Raw genomic sequence first — 20,618 nt, forward strand, 5'->3', positions numbered from 1 at the left:
TTGCTGGGTGACACAGAATTTTATTAGACACAGGAGCACAATGACTCATTAGCTCTGTTTGTTCCAGATCAGCTCCTGGCTAGAAATGGCAGAGCCCTTGGCTACATGCTCCCTTAAGGAAGGCCATGCGAGGATTTGAAATGCCTCTGCTGCAGAAGCCTACAGAATCATCAACATTTAAAAAATATCAATACTTTCAGCCAACCGAGTCTAAGAGAGGCATTCCTAGTCTTGGAGGCAAGGCTAAGTACAGGTGGGAAGTAAGAAACCAGCAACTGCAGCTGGTGCATGTGTTTGACAAATCCAGCACACACACACACACACACACACACACACACACACACACACACACACACATCTGCTCTGAAGTCAGAGGAGAAAGATGTTGCTTGGTGTAAATCAGAAATGCAAGTAATCACACAGACCTGTAGCATTTCACCATATTGGGCAGGGTAGACACAGCCAAGGCTCCCTCAGCTGTCTCACTTTCCGAAACTGGACATGGCTCAGCTGTGTGCAACTCTGGAGAATTAATCCTTCTGCAGCTTCTATCACTTTAGGATTCAGGTTCAGTCAGGAAGGAGGGCCTGCCTGCTGGGCCTCTGGAGTGAGGGGTATCTCCCACTAAGGCTGCAGCCAGGAGGTACACTGGCACAGTTAGCCCTGGCACCCAGCCTCTTCAGCACCCTGGACTTTGCCTCGCTTGTCCCCTCTGCCTCTCCTACTCCCTTCCCCCAGGGTGATCAGCAGCAAGAGCGCTCAAGTTTCTCTGCACTGTCTGTATGATGCCACAGACAGAACTGTTCAGCAGTGACCGGAGTGTACACTGTAAAGGGATCTGGGGATATGTTAATGAGGAAGTCCACAACCAGCAGCAGAGGAGATGCACAATCAAACTGCTGTAAATCTGTGGAGACTCCTTCAAGTACAAGACAGAGGAAAAGCCTGATTGCTGGGGGGAAAGGCTTTGCAGCTGAGTGGCACAGCTGCTGAATCTTTGAAGAGATGCTGGGGGATATAGCCTCCTGTCTCAACACACACTAGCCAGCTCAGGGGACTGGCCAATGGATGAATGATGATGCCACAAAGGTAATCTCTCTTGGAAGGGCTTCTGGAAGGGCCCAGGTTTGAATGCTTTTGTGGGAAGGAAATAAAAGGCTCTGATTTGCTTTTTTCTTGTTTTCCCTCAGCCATGGCTCCTGGCTCATCTCCCAGATCTGTGCTTCCCCAGGTCATTTCACCTACAAAGGTAAAGTGTAAAGCCTTGGACTTCATGAGTAGTGGAGTAGAGCTGCAGGTGTCTCTCTTTCTCCTTCTCTCTCTTTTTAAAATATTTTTATTTTATAAGTTTATTTATTATTGGATAGAGACAGAGAGAAATTAAGAGAAGAGTGGGAGTTAGAGAGGGAGAAAGACAGAGAGAAACCTGCAGTTCTACTTCACCACTTGTGAGGTTCCCCCCCCTGCAGGTGGGACCAGGGACTTGAACCTGGGTTCTTGTGCACTATAGTGTGTGCACTTACCAACTGTGCCACTGGCTGGCCCCCTTCTCTCCCTCTATCTCCCCCTTCCCTCTCAATTTCTCTGTCTCTGTCAATGAGAGAGAGAGAAAGGGAGAAAGAGAGAGATATCAGAGCACTGAAGAGCTCTGGAATTTGAGGTGCTGGGGATCAAACCTGAGTCCTCACACATGAAAAGTCCTATGTCCTATTTGTTGAACTATCTCACGTACTCAAGAGAATACTTTATATGACACCAGATTCAATTCTTATCTTTTCAGTATGGTGTTTATAGAGTCTGGAAATGAAGGACAAATAATGTCTTTTTCTGAGTTAAATAGACTCAACAGTGATGCCCAAGCCTTTCTCTTAATTCTTTGGTGAGAAGAACATTAGGAACATTCAAACTTGAAACAGTTGGCACATTTATAAGAATTACAACTTTTACTAAAGACTCTATTTATCTCCAAGCATTGTTCAGAAAGGTTCACTGGGCCTTAGATTTATTTATTACTTATTTTTCTTTGTCATTAAAAGAAAAAGATTCTGTTTCTTTCTTCTGGCATCCTTATAATGAGAATACAATTTCTCTTGATATTGTTCTACAACTTTCATTATTTTCAAAGTTTCTCTTCCTTTTCTATTAGTTTTCTTTACAATTTTTTTATGATGTTCTCTAAGTCATTTTCAAGTTCACTGGTTTGATCTTTGGCTTTTGTCCTCCTACTAATTGTTCCCTCTATGGTATATTTTTGGTTTAGCTATTGTGTTCTTTAGCTCTACAGCTTCTGTTAGGATTCTTTTCATTTGATTTTGTTGAAGTTTTCTTGCATTGAAATCCTCATTTAAGGGAACATTCTTAGGACCTTTGCTTTGAAGCCTTCTAGAGGACACAACTTTGTTAGATTAGGGTTTGCAGGCCTGAGAGAAAGCCCATCAGGGAGATCTACCAGCGAATAAGCCCTGGCCCTCTCAACTTACATTGAAAATGGATTCCAGAAGAATTTAAAGACGGGTGCTGTCTTTGTTGATCTCACAGCAGCCTATGACATGGTCTGGCACCGTGGTCTCCTAGTCAAGATCTCAAGATGCCTGCCTCCATGGGTGGCCAACACTATATCGTTTCTTCTCCAAAACAGAAGATTCCGGGTGCATCTGGGTGACAAGTCTAGCAGATGGAGACCTGTCTCAAGTGGCCTCCCCCAGGGCTCTGTTCTGGCTCCTACGCTATTTAATATTTACATCAATGACCTCCCAGAAACTTCTTCAAGGAAGTTCATCTACGCCGATGATATCTGCTGTGCAACTCAGACATCAAAGTTCGACATCCTTGAGGAAACACTCACGAAAGACATGTCTCTGATATCTGATTACTGTAAAAAATGGCGACTAATCCCTAGCACTGCAAAAATGATATCATCTGTTTTCCACCTACACCATGCCTTGGCCTCACGTGAGCTTAATGTGCAGCTTGGCGGTACGAGAATCCGGCATGAAGCCCAGCCAGTTTATCTTGGCGTTACCCTCGATCGCACCCTGTCATTTCACGAACATCTCATAAAAACTGCAGCAAAGGTGGGCGCGAGGAATAACATCACTGCAAGACTGGCCAGCTCCTCATGGGGCGCGAGCGCTTCCACACTACAATCATCATCTCTGGCATTATGCTATTCCACTGCAGGATACTGTGCCCCAGTATGGTTCCGTAGCCCCCATGTCCACTTGGTCGATTCCAAATTATATTCCTCCATGAGGATAATTTCTGGAACCATCCGTTCCACCCCGGTCCCATGGCTGCCAGTTCTTAGCAACATCGCCCCGCCAGATATTTGTCGGGATGCGGCAGCATCTTAGTTCATTTCCCACGTCTATGATCGACCGGACCTGCCAATATACGCGGATATCTTCGCCCACCCTGTCCAATGCTTGACATCTCGTCACCCAATCTGGTCCCCTATGCCTACACTGAACTTCTCTGTTCCAGTCTCTTGGAAATAGAGTTGGCAGTCAGCTGAGGTAAAGAACAAACACCTCATCACAGACCCCTGCAAGCGTCAACCCGGCTTTGACCTAGCACGTTATGATTGGGCCCTCCTCAATCGCTATCGAACAGGCCATGGCCGGTGCGCCGCTATGTTCCATCGCTGGGGAGCCAGAGATGACCCGAATTGCCCCTGCAGCTACAGACAGACTATGACCCACATAGCCAACGATTGCCACCTCTCCAGATTCAAAGGAGGTCTCGAAACTTTACATCAGGCTCAACCTGACGCTGTTGACTGGCTACGGAAGAAGGGCAAACGCTAGAAGAAGAAGGTTGGGTGTCGGCCTTGCTCTTGGTGCTACAGCCTGTGCCAGGCTCTTGTAACTGTCAACTCCCAGATGCTTCCTGGGCCTGTACAGCACAGGTTCCTGGCCTGGGTCCTCATGGAGCAACAAACATGATGAGAAGACAGAGCAAACCACCTGCACTGACAAGTCAAGATAATAACCTCAAGACAATAATCTCCCCCTCCTTTTTTCATTTTTAAAATTAATATTTTTTATTTAATAGGAGAGAAATTGAGAGAGGAGGGGAAATACTGAGGGAGAGAGAAGGACATATACCTGCAGCCTTGTTTCATCATTTATGTAGCTTCCCCCCTGCAGGTGGGGACTGGGGGGCTTGAACCTGGGTCCTTGTGCATGATAAAGTGTGCATTCAACCCAGTGTGCCATAGCACAAACCCCTACCTCCATTACTTTATAAAATTTTGCAGCTGGGTACTTGTGCATGCATGATTTCACTATGTCAGATCACTATTTTCATTCAGATAGACAGGGAGAGAGAGAGAGAGAGAGAGAGAGAGAGAGAAGAAGGAGAGATACGACAGCATCAGAGTTTTGTCGTGTGCTTTGGCACTTGTTATGCTGCATTGGGGTTCAAACTTTGGGGGCTTACATCGCAAGACACAGGATCAGCATGTTGAAGTGCTCCCTAGGGTATGGTTCTAGCCATCAGTTCAGGTGATTTCCTCTGTCTTCTCATTCTGACTGTTGCTTCATGAGGACCTGGGTCAGGGGTCTGTGCTATGCCCACCTGCCAAACATCCAGGGGTTCACAGTCACAAGTGCCTGGCAGAGACTGGAGCACCAAGATCAAGTCACCCCTGCAGGTTTCTTGAGTTGATTACTAGGAAGGAAATACCTTCTATAAGCCAAACCAACATCAGAGCAAGTTCTTAACGTTCTGTAAGGGATTCATTTTATTTCTGGTGAATTGAGAAATGACACACCTGTCTCATTCTTTTAAATTCTTTAGAGAAATCTCAGTGCAGATGAGACGGTCAGTACTCAGGAATCACACATCATCCTGATGGGCTTTTTATTTTATATTATTTTTTTAATCCTCCAGGGTTATTGCAGGGGCTCGGTACCTGCACCATGAATCTACTGCTCCTGGAGGCTATTTTTTCCCCCTTTTATTACCCTTTTTTTTTTTTTAAATCGTTGTGGTTATTATTGTTGTTATTGATGTCATTGTTGTTGGATAGGACAGAGAGAAATGGAGAGAAGAGGGGAAGACAGAGAAGGGGTGAGAAAGATAGACACCTGCAGACCTGCTTCACCGCTGGTGAGGCAACTCCCCTGCAGGTGGGGAGCCGGGGGCTCGAACCTGGATTCTTACGCAGGTCCTTGTGCTTCGCACCATGTGCGCTTAACCCGCTGCCCAACTCCCCCCACCCCATGGGCTTTTTATAGACCTGTAACAAAGCAGAGGAGCCCTGAAAATCGCGTCGGAGAACGGGGATTCTGACAGCTCCTTCAATACGAGGAGCCGGGAGGTGCTGCTATAATTCTGCTTCTGATGAAAATTTCAAGTGTTTCCATTAGGTACAACAGCTGTTTCTATTATAGAGAACAGATCTCAGAGGTGGTGGCAATCCTGATATCAACTTCTCGTGGGCTGAGAACACAGCGTAGTTCATACAATTAGATTTTTTTAAAATTATTTTTTTCTCCTGCACATACAAATTAACTTGGTAGCAGTAAAAGGAAATTACTTACTTGCTACTGGAATTGCCTGAAAGTGATCTGATCATCCTTTGAAGAGTCACATTCCCCCACATGCGAAGCCCTTGGGAAAAATTTGGCACCCTATTTTTTCCCATTCACATCTTCCTAAAGACCTCTCAGGAGTTTCCATTTAGAAAGCGAGGCTCATTACCAGGGCTTTTAATTTGGAAAGATTGGCTGCTCACCAGTGAATCTTTCTAGACACCAGCAGTGAGGTGGAGCAGCCCTGCAGTCTGCCAACCTCGGGGGCCTTGGCTTGGTTATCCTACCCGCTTCTGGCTGCTTGCAGGGAGGTTTTACAGCTAGTGCTCCAGTGTCACATCAGGTCACAGCTCTGGGGAGCTTGCCTCCAAGATAGTCATTGTTGTCATTGTCATCATCATCATCAGCAGCAGCAGCAGCATCCTCATCCTCATCATCTCATTTTCTGTACCACCAAGGAGATGTGGAATCTCTCTTTCGAGTCTGTGAATCTGGGCTGTTCTGTGAGGGCTTTGACCCACAGACTATGGTCAACATTGCTATGGCAGTTCTGTGAGAGATAATAATATTCTCCCTGAAGCATCTTCTGCTAGGCATGTAAGCTTCATTTAAAGGTCCCTCTTTACTTATTTAAAGGACCCCCCAACTATTAAGGAAGCCATCATGGACATGTGACTATGGACACATTTACATAAGAAATGTGTGCTTCACATTGAGGGCAAGACCCTTTAGGGGCCCACAAAGGGGTCCACTATGTTGTTCCTGATGGAGATGACCAGTGATAATGGAGAGAGGGATCTCTTTGAGGTCTAGGCTCATGGTGTCTATGTGGGAATCCCAGGATTCCCTGACTACTGAAGTATTCCCTGATTACTGAAGTATGCCAGTCTCTTGCCCTTATTCAGCTTTTGTTGTCCTTATTTTGATAAGGTTAGCTTTGGAGTGACTGAGGGAAGTGTAATAGGAAGTAGGTGAGGAGGGTATCTATGTCTAAGTAGAAACTATTTCATTAGGTACTTTAAGGTGTCTTTTTAGGCCTTTCTACTTGCTTGCTTCATTTACTGACTCACTGTAAAACTGTTGTGCACTGTTGCTTTAAGGTATATATTTTGCCCTAACTTAGGGATACATGTGTACATCTGCCCTATCTCATGGGACCTGGTCTATATGTAGGTTTTGGGGCTTTGTTAGGAAGTGGACCACCTGAAATGGAATTAAGGAATCCTATGAGAAAGGAAAGGTCTCATCCAAATAATGAGGCTGAAGGGTTGACATTCCACACCTTATGTCTCCGGACACATTCCGAAGTGAAGCATGCCGAGGTGGTCCTCATTGCATTGAATAGGTTGGGATCAGCAGATACAGTATCAGTTGGTATGAACTGAGAAAAGCATGCCCTTAATGTGGACCAACAAAGGTAGAGAATGTTCCATCCTCCAAAGGGAGGTTGGATAACATACTCTATCTACCATCTGAGGAAGATGGGTCCTGAAATTGGTGCAACTCGGAATGTTCCTACTCGTGACCACAGAATACAAGTTCAGACCTACAGGGATGTAGAGGTTACATAGGCGCCTATACTGAATATGGGCCCCAGATCAAATCGATGGGGTTTATAGTCAACAATATTTATACACTTTTTCCATATTTGGGAGCTACTCTCTTCCCTGATCCAGCTTCCTAGTCCCTTTTCCAGTCATGATATCATCTCTCCAGACAATAACTTGGGTCCACCTACATATCAGATGTCAGGCTCAGGCAAAAAACTAATAAAGTCATGGGCCCTTTGGAATATACCTAAAATAGACCTACTAGCTATTTCCAAAACAGAGACCCCAAATCTTCATCTGCAATATTCCAGCCTTTAGGTTCCTGATTAATCAACAATTTGTATGGCTTTATATGTTAACTCTTTTTCAGCCACCATGTTCCAGATGCTACCATGATGTTAATAGGATTTCCCTGGGCAGACGACTCCATCAGTGTGTCCTGGAGCTCACTTCCCTAGATCTCTGCCCCACTAGAGAAAGAGAGAGGCAGGCTGGGAGTATGGATCCACCTGTCAACACCCATGTTCAGTGGGGAAGCAATTACAGAAGCCAGACCTTCCACCTTCTGCAACCCATAATGACCCTGGGTCCATACTCCCAGAGGGATAAAGAATAGGAAAGCGAGGGAGTCGGGCTGTAGCGCAGTGGGTTAAGCGCAGGTGGCGCAAAGCACAAGGACCGGCATAAGGATCCCGGCTCGAACCCCGGCTCCCCACCTGCTGCAGGGGAGTCACTTCACAGGCAGTGAAGCAGGTCTGTAGGTGTCTATCTTTCTCTCCTCTCTGTCTTCCCCTCCTCTCTCCATTTCTCTCTGTCCTATCCAACAACGACAACAACAATAATAACTACAGCAATAAAACAACAAGGGCAACAAAAAAGGAATAAATAAATAAAATAAATATTTAAAAAAAAAGAATAGGAAAGCGAATAGGGGAGAGGATGGGATACTGAGCTCTGGTGGTGGGAATTGTACCCCTCTTATCCTAAGGTCTTTTCAGTTTCCATTTTTATAAATAAATTAATTAAAAAATACAACACAAAAAATAAAGTTAAATATTATAATGAAAAAAAGAAAAGAAAGAAATGTGTGCTTCAGACCAGGTCCATAACCCAAAGAAAAAGGAGTTCTTTCCCCATGCACTGCCCTCTCTCTCTAGCCAGTGGTGATAAGACTGTGAAACCATGTATCCAATCCAAGGAGAACAGGGCAGTTTCAAATAGGCTTTAGGAATAAAAGCAAGATGGACTTCCTACCTAGTGGGCCAGCCTATTGGTTTTTCAGTGGGCCTGGTTATGCCTCTTTCGCGCAACAGAAAATAAAATGGTCTTACTAAATTCATAACTTGCATATTATGCTTCTCCTTCTCCTTCTTCTCCTTCTTCTTCTTCTTTTGGACAAACTACCCATTTCTAACAATCCTGGGCTTGGTCTTCAAGACACAAATGGGTTCCACTTCTTTCTGGAAACACTTTTTGGAGAGGCCAAACTGAGACACCTCTGTCAACCCTTTCAGCTTGACTACTCTCAACCCATCCTGCACAGGGTCAGATAGTTAACAGTTTAAGGTTTGCAAGCTTCCCAGCCTTTGTGGCAAGTACTCAACTGGGACAAGGAATCAAAGACATATATATGGCTATGTGCAACAATCTTCATTCACAAAAATAGGTGTTTGGTCTTTTTTGACACATGGACTGTGAATTTTCAAATCCCTGTCCCAAACAACTATTTCTATACACAGCAAAGGCCTTTCTCTTTTTTCTTTTGACTACCTATGTTTCCTCCCTCCCTCCTTTCCTTCTTTCCTTAAGTAGCACTTGCTTCTCATTTTCCCAAAAGTAAATTTACAGATTACTTCCATTACTACCGACTCCTGCAAGCCTCTACCTTCATTGGTTGGTTAGAGCTATCTCCCCTCAGATGTCTGGGCTTCAACCCTTCAAGACATCTCCCAACTCAGAGGTAATAGCACCAACTGAGGACACTTACTAGTGGGAGTTCTCAATATTGACCCAATATGATTCTGGCTACAAGTTTCTAAGTTTTAGGACATTATTATTATTATTATTATTTACCAGACCACTGCTCAGCTCTGGTTTATGGTGGCGCGGAGGACTAAACCTGGGACTTCGGCGCCTCAGGCATGAGAGTTTGTTTGCATAACCATATCTCCCCCACCCCAGTTTTAGTACTTTCAATCTTTTTTATTTTTTAATTAATCATTTTTTTCCTGCTTCCACAGCTCTCAGGGATGGTAACTGCTTTCTTCAGTTGCATGTGTGTGTGTGTGTGTGTGTGTGTGTGTGTGTGTGCGTGTATGACAATTCTTGACTTCCCTTTGGTTTTTCAGTTACCTGAAATGAAAAGTTTTCCAAATAAGAATTCCACACAGACAGGTGAATCGCCATGCCCACATTTCAGCAAAGCTAGGCGACACAGAATGTAACCAATGAGATTATATCTTTCACTTTGCAACCAATCAAGTTGAATCTTTCGGTTAGAAAAGTGTCACTAACCAGCTTGCCTCTTTCATTCTGTATTCACTTGCATCTTGGTGGCTAGGATTGGGTGTGGAATGTCGCCAGTTCACCACTTTTCACCTGTGCCTCGATGACTCACAATGTAACCAATCTGTTAGCACTTCACCCTTGTACCTGTGAACACCTGATTAGTACACCTTATAATCAATCAAAATGTACCTTTTCCAAGACCACCCTGTAACCAATCAGCACAGGCCTCACCCAGTTTGAAGGGAATATAAACAGCTTTCCAACCACCTGGCCTGCAGGCAGTCTGGGGTGGCAGGAGCCGGATTGACTCTGCTGCCATAATAGTGTCTCCCTGCCCTCCACGCAGGCTCAATCTCAGTCTTGTCCTTTGGAGCTGTAATACCTTGGAACTGTAACACTTTAGAGCTGTAATTCTCAGAGCTGCACCACGGATATTTCCATAACAACCTAGTTAACAATTTTATAACTGACGAACTATGCTTTTTTATTAAATTCTTTAAAATATCTGGTGTAAGGGTCTGGGTAGTGGTGTATCTAGCAGAGTGTACATACTACAGTGTTCAAGGACCCAGGTTCAAGCCCCTGGTCCCCACCTGCAAGGGAGAAGCTTCACAAGTGATGAAGCAGTGCTGTGGTATCTTTCTTTTTTCTCTGTCTCTATCCCCACCCCCAATTTCTCTCCCTCTATCCAAAATAAAAACAATAAGTAAAATATGAAAATAATTAAATACTTAAAACTAAAAGAAAAAAATCTAGTTTATTCCTGTGTATTCCTGACAGTATTTTTCTGAAATAGAACCTTTGGGTTTGCCTGTCCACAGCCTAGAACAGCCTGACACCCTCATTTGTGCTAGGAAAAAAATTATTAAAAATGGAAAATACTAGAACATATATATTGCAAAGTGTGGGGGTAGGGTTACCCTACCCCAAATCCATCTCCCCCAAGGTCCTTCTCTGCCTCCTTATGGAAGGTATTAGGTCTCTTCTTCCTGCAGTCTCTCAGGTCAACTCTTTGGCCCTATGCAAATAGCTTCTCATTGTTTTCAGGTGTAGAGACTGGGGTTTGGCAAGGTCCATTTCCCAGTTCTCAGGCGGGGGAGAGAAGGAGATTCCTTTATTTCTTTCCTGTAAATATCTATTTCCAAGCCTGCAGGCTGAGGAGAGGCAAAGTCTTTTTAATTATTTCTTGCTGAATTACACTTAGTTCTTCTTCTTCTTCTAGCGTTTGCCCTTCTTCCGTAGCCAGTCAACAGCGTCAGGTTGAGCCTGATGTAAAGTTTCGAGACCTCCTTTGAATCTGGAGAGGTGGCAGTCGTTGACTATGTGGGTCATAGTCTGTCTGTAGCCGCAGGGGCAATTCGGGTCGTCTCTGGCTCCCCAGCGATGGAACATAGCGGCGCACCGGCCATGGCCTGTTCGATAGCGATTACACTTAGCATACCCTGGTGACAGTGGCACCATCAAACCTGTCTAACCCTCTGGCCAGCAGCTCAAGCCAACTTCAAGCATCACTTCTAATTCCTTTTATTTTCTCCCATCTGCACAATCCATGAATCAGTTTGGTAGTTTTCACTTCCTGATTCTCATATCTTGTCTGTTATTATCCATCTCTATGCTTTCCACACTTGCTTTGTGACCAACCAACCTACCTACCTTCCTTTCTTCTTTCCTTCCTTTCTTCCTTCCTTCCTTCTTTCCTTCCTTCCCTCCTTCCTTAAGTTCACTTTTAGACAGAGACAGAGACAGAGGGGTGAAACATCACAGGAAGCCTCTACACTTCCTTTTGAAGTACTTCCTTTGCTTTGTTGTTTTTGAGTGAATCATACTTTCTTTGCACTCTTGGTAAAAACACTTCTCTCTGCTTAGACTTCTCTTCACCTAGCTCACATCCTCAAGTGTTATCTAAAGACAGGGCTTTTTAAAGGCTCCCAGACTATTATATTCCCCTGTTGTTTTCACAGAATAGCACATTTTTTTCATGATAACACTGAGTAAATGTCCAAGTATATTTTTGACAGCTGTTTTCCATTCTGGACAGTAAGACATCTAGTAGGGGTTATGTTTGCCTTGTTCAGCACAAGGCCCTTGTCTACTATTCTTTTGGGTGTACACTAGACCTTCAACCAATATTTGTTGAGTTCAGTTGATTTCCATTGTATACATTTCTCAGAGGGGTTCTCTGCATTGATTGCAGAAGATATGCATTTCTTCAGATCTGCCACGATTCCTCATGGAGGACTGTTACTTCTTAATTAGAATGCTTCTGTGATTTCTTCTTTGTGAAGGAGAATTTAAGCCAGGCAGGAAGATTCTGTATTTCCTTGTAAATTATTAATGCACATGTTCATTGACAATTCTCATATCCCACTGAAACTGTCTTCATTAGATCTCAGAAAGTTTCTGGCCTCAGCAGGCTTCTACAAGATAACTCTCTCTCTTTCTCTCTCTCTCCCTCTCCCTCTCCTTTTCCCCCCTCACCCTTCCTCTCCCCTCCTCCCTCTTCCTCCCTCTCTTCGAGCCAAGAACTTTTGAATGGGGAGTTCTCCCGCTTTTCATATGTTAAGTATTTAAACTGTGGAAGATAAAGGCTCAGCCTTCTTCCTTCCTATCTTTCTTCAAGTCTATAGGAAGTGGTTTTTATTGCCTGAAAAAAAATGATACTTTATGACATTCTCTGTAGCCCCTCTCCTCTCTCCAACTCCCTGAAATGTGAGCTACTTCTTTCTGAGACACTTAAAATAATACCAAGAAAGTAGTATATGAACTATGCTGGAGGTTATTTCCTAAATCTGTACCCCATGACCTGCAAGTCTAACAGCCACTAACTCAAGGAGAGCTAAGAGACTTTGCTGGACCCCTATTCCTGAGCCCTGTGTATTCTTATTCTTCTTGACCCATTTAGAATGCCTTCCCTGGAATTTCTGGAAATAAGAAGGTATCTCATACATGTATGATACCTCTGCTGAGAAGCCTTGCTGGGTCTTTCTACCTTCCTCCCTTTCTTTCTTCCATTCTTTCTTCCATTCTTTCTTTCTTTCTTTCTTTCTTTCTTTCTTTCTTTCTTTCCTTCCTTCCTTCCTTTCTCTTCTTTTCCCATTTTTTAGAAAGAAAAAGAACACACACACACACACACACACAGAGAGAGAGAGAGAGAGAGAGAGAGAGAGAGTGAGAGGGAGAGGGAGAGGAGAGACACTGTAAGACTCCTCCACCATCCATAGCTCTCTCCCAGTGTCATCCATGATGCTTCCAAGTGTGCCAGGGTCTGAACCCAGGCCTTTGTACATGGTAAGACACACACTCTACTAGGTGAGCTACCTCCCAGAGCTGGCAGGGGCGTCTGTAGTGACACTCAAATTTATGGAGGCCCGCTGATCTGAGCATCCTGGTGTCTGCCTTCCTTTTCCATTTTTGCCACCAGGGCCATTGTTGGGGCTCAGTGCCTGCTCATTTCATTCTTTCTCCTGACAGAGGTTGTGAGGCAGAGCATTGCTTTCCTTCTTTAAAAAAATTTTTTTTTAAATCATTATCTTTACTTATTGGATAGAGACAGCTAGAAATCAAGAGAGAAAGAGGTGCTACCACCAAAGAGGGAGAGAGACAGAGAGATACCTGCAACACTGTTTTACCACTTGCAAAGCTTTCCCCCAGCAGGTGGGGAGTAGGAGCTTGAACCTGGGTCCTTGGGGACTGTAACATGTGCGCTCAACCAGGTGCACCACCACTCAGCCCCCATTACTTGCTTTCTTTAAACTCTGGTGGCCAGTGAGGAGCTCCTCTCCCACACCTAACAGCTAGTTTATGATTTCACTCAAACTGCTAGCTTCTGTATAACTCCTCGAAAGGTAGCCATTATTTTTCAAATGACAAAAAAACAACAAAACAACAACAACAACAACAAAAAACCAACAAAAAAACGAGGGAAAGGTTTGGGAAATAGACTGAAGATGAAATAGAAAGGCTCTTAAAAAAATCCATAATAACCTCTGTCAAAGAAGCTGATTATGAAAATGATCATGATAAGAAGACCCATGTAAGCATATGCTTGCATCCTGTTGGAGAAGGAGCAGACCTAAGGGGATAGATTAAAATCCAGAGGGTTAAAGAATAGGAAAGCTATGGGGGGGGGGGGGGATGGGATATGGAGTTCTAGTGGTGGGAACTGTATGGAGTTGTACCCCTCTTATCCTATGGTTTTGTCAGTATTTCCTTTTTATTTTTTTTTTAAAAAGAGGGAGTTGGACGGTAGCGCATGAAGTTAAGTGCATGTGGTGCAAAGCGCAAGGACTGGCTTAAGGATCCTGGTTTGAGCCCCCGGCTCCCCACCTGCAGGAGAGTCACTTCACAAGTGGTAAACACTTTGCAGGTGTTTATCTTTCTCTCCCCTTCTCTGTCTTCCCCTCCTCTCTCTCTTTTTCTCTCTGTCCTACCTAACAATGATGACATCAATAATATCAACAATAACAACTACAACAATAAAAACAACAAGGGCAACAAAATGGAATAAATAAATATTTTAAAAAGTTAACATATCAAAAAAATCCACAATCAACTCTGGTTCTACTGCTAGGGAAAGATCTGCGTTCATATGAACAAGAAAACCAACACTGAAACAATGCAGACAACTTCCTTTTCCTTTAATCTTCCAAAGAGACTTGACCCAAGGTAGACAGTTCCTCTGAGAACCACCTATCTCCTTCAGAAGGGGTTTTACCTTTTGGGTGGTATTCCACACATGTTCTTTCTCATCTCTTCTTCCTTCAAGGGTGTCCACGGCATCTGCCATTAGTGACTGCAGCTGTGGCACCAAGATAAAAATTATCAGCATGGAATTCATACAGAAATAACTCCTCTAAATACACAGATTAAAACCTAATTAAAAAATCATTTGTACGCTGATGATTTTATTACTCATCTTCCCAACAATGAACACTGCCACCTCATCTCAGCTTCAGTCATTATGGAGTATTATTGCGGATATAAAATACTGACACAATGCAAAGATGCTTCTCAAAAATTTGTAGGAAACATATAGGTTTTAATGCCAGCAGTGTTGCTGTTTTGTTAAGACAGATTTGGGTTGTAAAGAATGAAGGCGGCAGTTAATTCCCTCAGGAAATGGTATGTAGTACATGAATGCATTTTGGTATTCTCTCCTGAGGCTAATGTGTCATAATTCCAGGTATTATGCAAACACTCACCAGAGGACAATACTAAAACTGTGCTGTTTTACTGCCTCTTAAATGATCTAGCTCATTTAAGGCTTTTTTTTGTTGTTGTTCTTTTATCAAATTTCAAAATAACCAACTTTACTCTGTAGATTCCATTCAAATGCAATTAAAGAGAATGTGATGCTTTGCTACAAACCGCCATATCCCAATGTAAAGCAGACTTGTGTACACAGTGCATTGGAGGTTGTAAAGTGAGGAAGCGGAATCTCAGAGCTCAAAGAGAAGGAATGCTAGCTCAGTTCACAGAGGCACCAGTACTATGAACCCTGAGATAATCTCCCTACACTTTTAGATAGTGCAGTTTACTCAGGCAGGTGGGCAGAGGCGAGTCACGCAAAACTCTTCTCTTGAGCAGTTGCTGCTTATACAGCACCAAGCTGGGTATTGCTGGGATTTATGCTCTAGGTTAACCCATGCTGGGAAGCTACACAGTAAAATCTATTGCTTACAGTGGCAAAAATCTTTTAGATAATGGTTTTAAAATATCTGTCCTGACCAAATACAACAATAACAATGGACTCCCCACCCTCTCAAGCAGGCATTAAACTGAAAATATCCCCAAGATCTTTTTTTTTAAGTTTCAGATAGCAGATAGGTGCATTGGTATGTTAATGAGGGATGCCAATAATGCCACTTCGGTGCTTGTTGTGCATATTTTGAAGTAAATGCATTTTCGGAGAAAAGAAAACTGCAGATTTGGAGCTCAGGGGACGTCCCCTAAGTGCAGACCTCATGTAGTTAACACTGAAATCTGGAAGATGCTTTTCAGAAAGCCAGGACCAATTATCATGTCAGCTTCTTAAATCAACGCTTTCTTTGCTTTCTCTTATCTCAGAGAAGCATTGATCATCTAAAATTGGCGATAATCTGTACTTTGAAAGCTCTGTACCCACTGTACTCCTGGATGCCTTGTGAACAGCAGGAAAAAACACTTTACCTTTCCCGTGGCATCTGATGTACACACCGAGAAAGGTTTCCAAAGTACTGTTAGCAGTTTGAACTCAGCAATTCCTGGATTAATTGGCTTTTTAAAAATAGATATTTTAAAATCTAGGTGGTAATATAATCAATAAAGCATGGGGCTGTTAAGCAGAAGGTCCCAAGTTCGATCTCCAGTGTCCCATGTGCTAGAATGATGCTCTGGTTCTCTCTCTCTCTCTCTCTCTCACACACACAAATTTAAAAAGTTTTTTTTATCTCAACTTTTCATAACTCTGTTATTTGACTATTTGACTAGTCAGACCATTTTGCATGCTTTTTAGTGTTTTTTTTTTTTATGCATTTTGCAGACCACTATGAATGCTGGTGGTCCATTTCTTGATTGCTTAATTTGTTACATAGTGTATTAAAAACATTTACTAAATTTTACTTCACTTAGAACACAAAGTCTGACACCTTAGGAATAAATAAGCCACTTTCCATGATCAGTATGTGAAATAAAGCACACACACTTGGGGCTAGGTTGTGGTGTATCTGATTGGGTCACAGTGTGCTAGTACCTGGATTCAAGTCCCTGGTCTCCATCTGCTGGGGGAAATCTTTGCAAGCAGTGAAGCAATGCTTCAGAGTTCCGGTTCGCTCTCCCCCCTTCCCATCCCCTCCCCTCCCCTTCCCCCCATTTCTATTGCTATCAAACTACACACACACACACACACACACACACACACACACCCCTTTCTGCCTCTCTCAGTGTCTTCATTAGAATGCTTCATCAGAGTTGGAGAATTTGCCCTCAGACTACATTTCTTTCTTTCTTTTTTTCTTCTTTCTTTTACTGAGAGAAACTGAGAGTAGGGGGAGATAGAGAGGCAGAGAGACACTTGCAGCACCGCACCACCACCCTGCAGGTGGGGGGACTACATTTATTTTTTCTTTTATAATAATAAAAAAAAAGACTTTTTTTATTATCTTTATTTATTTATTGGATAGACAGTCAGAAGTAGAGAGAGAAAGGGGACATGGAGAGGGAGACACACCTGCAGCCCTGCTTCACCACTTGCAAATCTTTCCCCTCGACTTCCCCCCCAGACTTCCTCCCCAGATTTCCCCCCCAAACTCCCCCCCCCCCGACTTCCTGACTTGACTTACCTTTGGACTTAACCTGAGAGTAGAGACATCCGACTCAAGGTATTTGATCATGGGCCTCCAGCTTCACATCCAGCAACTTAACTACAACCACAGCTGTCATCCAGTGACTTAACCACTCAACCACAGCCGTCTGCCATGCCGGGGGAAGGTTTCTAGTAACCTTACTTTCTAGCCATAATCAAGAAAATCTGCAATGACCGACCCATTTCCTGCTTCCTATCACACCTTTCACTTGTTTTCATATGATGGGTGCAGAAAGACAGTGTGGGCTTTGCTCTGCTAAGATGGGTGTTGGAACTGTAATACATGCACTCAACCCACTGCCTGGCCCCATAAACTACATTTATTATCACAAAGTCTTATACAACTCACCAGCTCCACCTCCTGCTTACTGAGATCCTGGAGGTAGGGAATGGTAGCAAGCTCAGCCATGGCATGATGGACCACCTGGGCCTGCTCCTTGACCCTCTGCTGCCGGCTCAGGAGGCTGGCGTACTGCAGCTTCTCCATCACTCCCGAGCAGGTGGGGAAGCTCCCCTGGTCTCCGGGAGAAGGAAATATCTTAGAACAAAGTCACAGTGAGTGACCTCTCCATGGAGATAAGCATTGGGGCTGGTTTTAATTCACTTAAGTCCTTTGAGGCCATGGTGTCTAGCACATGTTTCCTTCTGTCAAATTTTTGTCACTGCCAGAGCTTCAGTGCTCTGGGTCTACTTTTTCAAATATATATACATATATGGAGAGAGAGAGAGAGAGATATGAAGATACCACAGCGCTGAAACTTCCTCCAGTGCAGTGGGAGCTGGGCTCGTACTTGGGTCAAGTTGTTCATGGCAAATCAGGCACCCATCCAGGTGAGCTGTCTTGCTTGACCACCCTTCTGTCCTATAGAGAACTGTCCATACCCTTCTTCAAAGACTTGAGAAGCCAGAAACTGAACCTGGGCTGAACTCCTCCAGTGGTGACCCAGCAGAGCTGTGCCAATATGGGGAGGTAATTTTATGTAATTATAGAGGCATTATAGGAGATAGGAGCTGCCTGCTATCTTGTTTATACAAAAGGACATTTTCAAATACAAGTTGAATCCTAAAACATGGCTCTCTCCATACTAAATTTTGTCTAATTCATAGGCTTACATTCAACTTTCAGCTTTGCTCCCCCCCTCCACACCCCCCGCCTCTGGCTTTCACTGGAGGGCTTTGAGTCGAACCCTTCTTCTGTGACATTAGAGCCTTTCCTCTGGCTCCTAACCATCCCAGTAATGAACACAGTTAATCCACTGGTCCCACCTGCATAGGGGAAAGCTTTACAAGTGGTGAAACAGTGCTGCACTTATCTGTCTCTCACCCTCTCTATGTCCCTCTTCCCTATCAATTTCTCTCTGTATCTGGCTCAGAGAGGCAGGCTGGGAGGAATGCTATACCTTTAAGACAGGGTTTCTCCTGGAGCACTTGTTCTGACAGGTTTGTTTGTCATCAAACAGCATTCTGGGCCATCCTGGGCCCTGCTAGATATGCGTCACTGGGAAATGACATTGTGGTGCCAAGTAGTGACACACTCAGTAGAGTGCACATGCTACCATGCATAGAATCTGGATGCAAGTCCCCAGTTCCCACCCAATGGTGCACTTCATGAGCAATGGAGCTGTGCTGCAGGTGTCTCTCTTTCTCTGATATATATATGATCTTCTGGGAACAGTAGAGTTGTAGACACCATGCCCTAGCAATAAGCCTGGGCATGTTCAGGGTGATATGGTTGTAGACACTCCCACCCCCCACCCCAACTCAAATACTTCAAACAGAAACTGAGGAACAAGCCAATATCTGAAAGTTGAGGTTATGAGTTGAGCAAGGACTATTTTGTGTATACTTATAGAACAGAATTCTCCCTAGGAACTGGAAAAGGCAGATGTGACTTTGCCTTCATAACATAGTCTTTTTTTCTAAAGCAGCAAATGATTATGAATTAGAGCATCTGAGTTTCAACCCAAGTTTAGAGAGGAGTTCTTTCTGGATATATATATATATATATATATATATATATATATATATATATATATATTTCAGGGTTATTGCTGGGGCTCCATGCATGCACTACAAATCCACTGCTCCTGGAGATCATTTTTTCCCATTTTGTTGCCTTTGTTGTTACTGTCATTCAAAGATCAGGGCACCAGTATGCTGGGCTAGCTTCGTGGGCAGGAGATAGACGACCAGGGACTCATGGCTGAGTGGAGAGCAGTATTTCTTTACTGATGTGGAACACAGCGCAATCTAAGCTATCTCTAATCACAGTCTTCTCTATCTTTCCTCTCTCTCCTCTGGTGGAAGAGTCAGGAACAAAGGAAATACGTAGGATAGGGTGCGGGGAGAAGGAAGAAGCGTGAACTAGCAAGGACTAAACCAAAATCTCCCAGAGGCATAGGGAGTGAGACCTAACCAATGTAACAGAATGACCATGTAAATAGACCACAACTTCAAGCAATGTAACAGAAGGGATCCCAGAAGCAGAACTAGAAGCATACCAACAATTGTTGCTATTGGATAGGACACACAAAAATTGAGAGAGGAGGGGAAGATAGATAGATAGATACATAGATAAAGATAGACACTTGCAGACTGCTTCTCCACTAGCGACCCTCCTGCAGGTGGGGAACCAGGGGCTGAAAACAGGATCCTTGAACTGGTCCTTGCACTTTGCGGCATGTGTGCTCAACCTACTGCACTAGCATTAGGCTCCCTCATGTACAGATTTTGATTGACACCAGCAGCTAGGAGTTGGCACTTTTTTCTAGAATTTTAGTGTGTGTGTGTGTGTGTGTGTGTGAGAGAGAGAGAGAGAGAGAGAGAGAAACCCACTGCTTTGCATTTATTGGATTTCTCTTTAATATCTATCCAAGCAGTTCAACTAGTTTGCTTCTCTTCCTACCAGTTTGTTCTGTCTGATTAATCATTTGTCTGAAAACCTATAAGCCTATAGGAGGAGTGACGGTAAGCAGGGGATTTGAGATACTTTCTCTGAACTGATGAAACAGTCAGTGTACCCACTTAGTTTAAACATGGAACAAAACAATGGGATTCTGTCAGAGGCAAGCAAGTTGCAGGAGAAACACTTCTGTTTCTGAAGAAAAATTGCTTCCTTTGTCCTTCTTTAAAATAAACAATGGGGCTACTTGTAGCAAAGTCATGTAGTGACTCAACTCCAAAGAGCAGAAACAACTGTAGCCTGCTTTGGAAACATAATCTATCAGTGTAATTTTCCCAAACATCAGATAAATAAAAATAGTGGAAGGCAATGGGGCTTTGTCAGCTTGATTATTGGGTGCAAAACAAAACAGGAAATGCTCTGTGTGAACAGGATATAGGGAAGGAGTATAGTTGATTGGGGATAGTCACTCTTTCTGCTCTCCGCCCTCCGCCCCTCAAGCCCCAAGTCAAATGAAGTCCTGATGATCTGGGAACCATAGATTAATATTGTATCTGTACAATACTAATATGGCTCATTGAGAGACAAAGTGGAGAAGCAATGAAAGTCACTATCTGCCATAGCAGGAACATTTTAGTGCTGTTGTTTTAAGGAAATAATGGAAGATGAAGGACTTAGCTGAAATATCCTATGATAGTTAGCAAGGTAACTCTAAGGGAAAGTTTCCCCAGTGAGGAGTGGCCACAGACCACTTGTGCTCCTGGAGACAGTGTAATAAA

General features: G+C 43.6%; 1 protein-coding gene across 1 annotated transcript in view; it reads right to left on the bottom strand.

The window, feature by feature from the left end:
• Nucleotides 1–20,618, bottom strand: part of SPATA16 (spermatogenesis associated 16) — a 331,768-nt gene that overhangs the window by 15,123 nt on the left and 296,027 nt on the right. The window contains exons 9-10 of the mRNA XM_007517989.2: nt 17,287–17,451; nt 14,310–14,393 (exon numbers count right to left, since the gene is read on the bottom strand). Coding sequence (XP_007518051.2) covers nt 14,310–14,393; nt 17,287–17,451 — 249 coding nt within the window. The remainder of the gene's footprint in view (nt 1–14,309; nt 14,394–17,286; nt 17,452–20,618) is intronic.

Source organism: Erinaceus europaeus, chromosome 14 (genome assembly GCF_950295315.1).
Source record: "Erinaceus europaeus chromosome 14, mEriEur2.1, whole genome shotgun sequence".
NCBI classification, from domain to species: domain Eukaryota; kingdom Metazoa; phylum Chordata; class Mammalia; order Eulipotyphla; family Erinaceidae; genus Erinaceus; species Erinaceus europaeus.